At 32.6% G+C, this 5,014-nt stretch overlaps 1 protein-coding gene across 1 annotated transcript; it reads right to left on the bottom strand.

Annotated features, from left to right (window-relative positions):
* On the bottom strand, positions 1–1,672 carry LOC102601674 (protein ASPARTIC PROTEASE IN GUARD CELL 2-like). Its single transcript, XM_006362075.2, has one exon. The coding sequence runs from the start codon at positions 1,507–1,509 to the stop codon at positions 124–126; it is 1,386 nt and encodes a 461-aa protein (XP_006362137.1). The 5' UTR covers positions 1,510–1,672; the 3' UTR covers positions 1–123.
* Between the last annotated feature and the right edge of the window lie 3,342 nt (positions 1,673–5,014).

Genomic DNA, 5,014 nt, shown 5'->3' with positions numbered 1-5,014 from the left:
TTAGCACATAATGCAAAACAAAAACATGTGAAGCTGTTCCTCTTTTTCTGCAAAAGTGCTAATTTTATCTCTGCCTTTCCAGAGATTCATTACTAAACAAACTGTTTAACTTAATTTTTTTAATTAATAAGAACACCCACGAGGAGCAAACCCTAATCGAGAACCCGCAAGATCAAACACGACCCGAAAACCCTGCTGCTGGATATTCCCAATTATTGACAACCCGCCATTTGTACCCGCAAATCCTAAGCAGTATCTCCCTTCACCGTTCACCGGAATCATATAATTCGCCGCCGGTAATGCCACGTCAGCTCCGGCAAAGTGCAAAACCAACGTCGGTACCTTCGCTTGTGTTTTACCCGACAGATCATAGCATGTATCGAACAAAGAGAAATTCGGTGCCCTCTTCAAATCCTTAGCACCCAATCTGAAAGCATCCCTCACTGCTATATAACCGGGTCGGGTCAACCGGGTCACTGAAGTACCCGAATCGACTATAACCCCACCGTTACCTTCAGTATCAAGCTTGAACAACTCCGGCGTGACCGCCGGAACCTTCGTACCTCCGACGCTAATTCCGGTGAGCTCCACGTAGTAAAACGTGTCGAGTTTTGGGTTGGTGAGGAGAGGGGTAAAAATGGTATTTCGGGTAATTGCTGATTCGCCGAAGACGATATAGGACGGTTTAGCTGAACCGATCCGGTCTGCAAGGCAGTATGAGAATTTCTGACCGAACCGGCTACCGGCTTGACCCGGAAACGAGAGTTTCCCTTTTCCTAAACCCAATAAACCGGCGGCTCCGATAAACAAACCTTCGTTATCATGGCCGCATCCAAAGGAAATATTGCTAACAGTTGTTTTTCTGAAATTTAAAGTTTCCGTCGAGTATTCGCCGACGGTAAACGAACCATCGCCGTATGAGACTTGGTAAAGGCATTTGTTCCGATTGTTACAGCCGGAGGAATCAAGCCGGCGGCACAACGGAGAATCACAAGTGACCGGAGAGAAGGAAGATGACTTACTCGGGTCGAAAACCGGGTCGGATTGAGAGTAGCATTTTGCACAAGGCAAACATTGGATCCAAACAATGTCACTTCCAGTATCGAGAACTAAGTAAACGTACTTAGTAGGCGTACCGATTCCAATACGAGTAAAATACTCGCCGCTACCCTGAGATAGACCGGAGATAACAGAGCTGCTGAAATCCTTACCGGTGGAATTAGCAGCGGAAGCAGAAAGAAGGGAAAGGGATTTAGCTCTAATAGCATCGCGTTGGAGACGGAGTTTGAACAATGCATGTGGAGTTGCATTGAAGGAGGACGGTGAGAGTAAGTCGACATGGTGTAATTGTACAGAAAGAGTGTTTTCGTTATCGGAAGATAGTTGTGGTTCCCATGAGAGGGATTGAAGTTGAGGGAGGGAATTTAGGGTAAGTGTTTGATACTGAAGAGAATACGCTGCAACAAAAATGGTGAAGAAGAAGAGAATTGAAATGAGTTTCACTTCCATTGTAGAGAGTTGAAACTGTGGATGAGAGTGGTAGTGATATATTGGGAGTATAAATAGAGGATATAATGTGTGTGAACTTTTGACTTTAAAACAAGTGTGTTTCTACTTGCGAGTTTGAAGAACCGTTGTATTGTGCTACGGTATGGTGACACCGTTTCCAATGCTCTTTCACTTTTTGTTACTATTATCTCATTTGTTTGTTTTTTTTTAAGATCATGAGATTAAATAATATTTTGATATATTTTTAATTTAAGGTTATAAAGTAGGAAGGCTTCAGAAAATTATACAACATAAAATATATTAAGTATTATTATTATTATTATATAATAATGTTTTTTATTCCGTTGGCAAGTGCAACACGGCAACACCTACATTCCCTTCTTTCCGTTGATGCCTTCTAATTTGTTGACAAATCGGCACAAAACAAAGAAAATAGGTGTTCGTTTCTAGTTTCTAGTGGTCATTGAGGTCCAATTCACTATTCAATTTGTGTTGCACGTGAATTTATTGATATTTTTTTAGTATTATTAATAATCTAGTGTATTGTTTGTTGGCTCTTGTGCTTTAAAAGAATGAACAATATAAGAGAGATTGATTTTTCATTCAACACTTACTTTTTTCTTTTATATTTAAGGGAAAGAAGATAAATATATCTACGAACTGTCGTAAATGATATGCAGATATTTTCCGTCATATTTTTGGAACATTGGTGCCCTTGTCATAAAAAAACTAGAGCATATATGTCCTTCACTCTAACGGAAGGTTAAATAGGGACACGTGACACAATTTTATCCTTCGATCCGATATTTAATAAATTCGAGTTGATGGATAAGATTATGACACATGTATATTTGTTAGTATAAAGGGTATATGTGCTCTAGTTTTTGGACAGCAGGGGCACCAATGTCCCAAAAGTATGACGGAGGGTATTTGCATACCATTTACGATAGTTCGAAGGTATATTTATCCTTTTTCCCTATATTTAATGATGTATTCATGTTTTACAATTTCTAAATCCTACTCTAGCTTCTAACGACTTACTAGTACTTGTAAATTGTAATTAGAGTGGAGGAGATGCCAAATTTTTGTGTGTTTTTCCCAATTGATTATGAATGCATGTCTAGTATTTGCGACTATCGTGACATGTAATCTTTATTACAACTTTAATGTCCAGACATGACGCCACAATGTTCGAAGACAATTGGTTATAATTGGTAAAAATAGGTGTTTGGTAGTGTTATGTGACTTGAAACCATAAATGTTACTTGCATATTATTGTCATTTCTGTTTGTCTTTGAGCTAATATGCTCCACTTAAATGAGTAATATATATTGAAATGTGATTTTTAAAAAAGAAATTATTAGTGTAATTCGATATGTTATAGTATCACATTATTTACTCGATTTTCGATGTTGTTAGAGTTAGAAGATTGAATGATTACGCGACTTTGTTTTATCTTTCAAAAGTCATTTAATTTTGTCAAGTTAGATTTCATGATTATTATTCTCAAAAAATAATTTCCATCACCTACTTAATGACATATTAACTGTAAATTTTTTACATCAGAACATGTTGTTAACCTTGATCACATAACTTTTGATCAATTCACTCTCTCCTTATAGACTCAAAATGATGATAAAGTTAGAACATTCTGCTTCAATTATCCTATTGTCTGTTAAGAAATAAATTATTTATATATTAAAATTAACATAATTAATATAATATTTGATAATATTTTAATCGATACGAATAAAATTAAGCAAATTATATGGTAGTATTTTAATTGATATGCATAAAATTTAGTAAATTAGTATAATATTTGATTACTAATTTACAATCTTACATCACTAAAATAAGTATAATTTAAAGGTAAATTTATGTATTATTTTATATATAAATAATCAGGGGCGGCTCTTGCTTAGAAAAATTAAGGCTCATGCCTTAGGTCCCTCCTTAACTCCACTCAAATAGAAGAAATCAAGAACACGTTGTTTTGTCTTATTACATTTCTGACATTCGCATTATTTATTTATTTTAAAACTCCTTTTTCACTCTTTTTCTACAAATCTTTGATAAGTTAAAGAAATACTCTATCATAAATCTGAATCATTAGTCGAACAGTGTTGAACAAAGTGAATCGCAATTTTTTTTAACTTAAATTTTCAATCAAAGTTAGGTATATCAAGTTATCAACGTCTTGAATTAGATTCTATGGTTCTAACTCTTATTTTGCTTAAAGTTTGTCAACTTATTCCTTAGAGAATTATGTTAACAATTCATATAATGATTGCTTTAGTAAAAGGATATTTTTCAGCATTGAATTGATAAAATCTTACCTAAAATTAATAAAAAAAAAATTAAAAAGTACTCAAATAAATCATCTATTAAAAAGTTGAAGTAATAATGTGCATCTAAACAATTAGAAAAATAATTTTTAAATAAATATGTATGAATTTTTTTAGGTCTCAAATAAAATTTCGTTTTAGGCCCCCAGTTACGTTGAGCCACCCTTGTAAATAATTAAAATCGACATAACTAAAAAAGGAAATGAAAGTCATCATTTTGGCAGAAACAAGTGGAACTTCCCGTGACTTGGTGAAATTTGTTTTTTTTGTTCTTGTTCCATGATTTTGCCTTGTGAAGCTACGTGATTACCGTGATCACAATTTATTTTTTTTAAAAAAAGGAAAAAAGGTTTTGCATATTTTTTTTTTTTTTTATTTATAGTTAATTTTGTCTGTGTTATATATTGTAGAAAATGTCAAAAATAATCCCTTATGTTTGATTTTTTTTTTAGTTGAAACTCACATTTAGAGGCACAATTTGTAGTTTTTGCTATTTTAAATTAAATTTATTTCTAAAGTTTGGTGTAATTCTTATTTTAAAAAAATATTTGTTTAGTGTCTAATGCCATTTTTTAGATGATATATTTTAGGATTTGATGAACTTCTTAGTGTTTATGATTAAATCTTTTTATCTCAATTGTTTTCATCATATTTAACGAGCATAAACTGTTAAATATTTGATAAAGACTAAAAATAATATTTTTTAACAAATTTAATTGATCAAAATTGTTTTGTACATATTTAAGGGCACTGCTTTTAATTACTTTTAAACATAAGGGGAATATTTTTGTTATTTTCTCTAAGTACAAGTATAAAAACAATTTAAAAACCTAACCTGGATAAATGTTTCAGGATTTGACGAGACTACCTTGATGTTTATGATTAAATTTTTTTCATCAAATTTAACGAATATAAATTGCTAAATAAATGATGGTGCAGACCCATTTGGCCATAGATTTTCCAAATAATATTTGGGGGAAAATTTGGCAAATAATGTTTGTCTATACAATTTGTCATTATTTGACAAATATTTTTGACAAATATCCCAAATTTCCAAATACTAGTTTTTTCTAGTATTTGGGCCAAATCTCATTATTTGGGATCTTTTAAAAATTAAAATTTTACACCAAACTTTTATCTTTTATAAAAACACCATCTAC

The sequence above is a fragment of the Solanum tuberosum genome, unplaced genomic scaffold (genome assembly GCF_000226075.1).
Source record: "Solanum tuberosum cultivar DM 1-3 516 R44 unplaced genomic scaffold, SolTub_3.0 scf00382, whole genome shotgun sequence".
Classification (NCBI taxonomy): domain Eukaryota; kingdom Viridiplantae; phylum Streptophyta; class Magnoliopsida; order Solanales; family Solanaceae; genus Solanum; species Solanum tuberosum.
The sequence above is the reverse complement of the archived record's forward strand: the minus strand, read 5'-3'. Positions and strand labels throughout refer to the sequence as shown.

What these genes read in the sequence shown, in the direction of transcription:
- LOC102601674 (XM_006362075.2), bottom strand. Translation starts at nt 1,509, where the DNA reads ATGGAAGTGAAACTCATTTCAATTCTCTTCTTCTTCACCATTTTTGTT.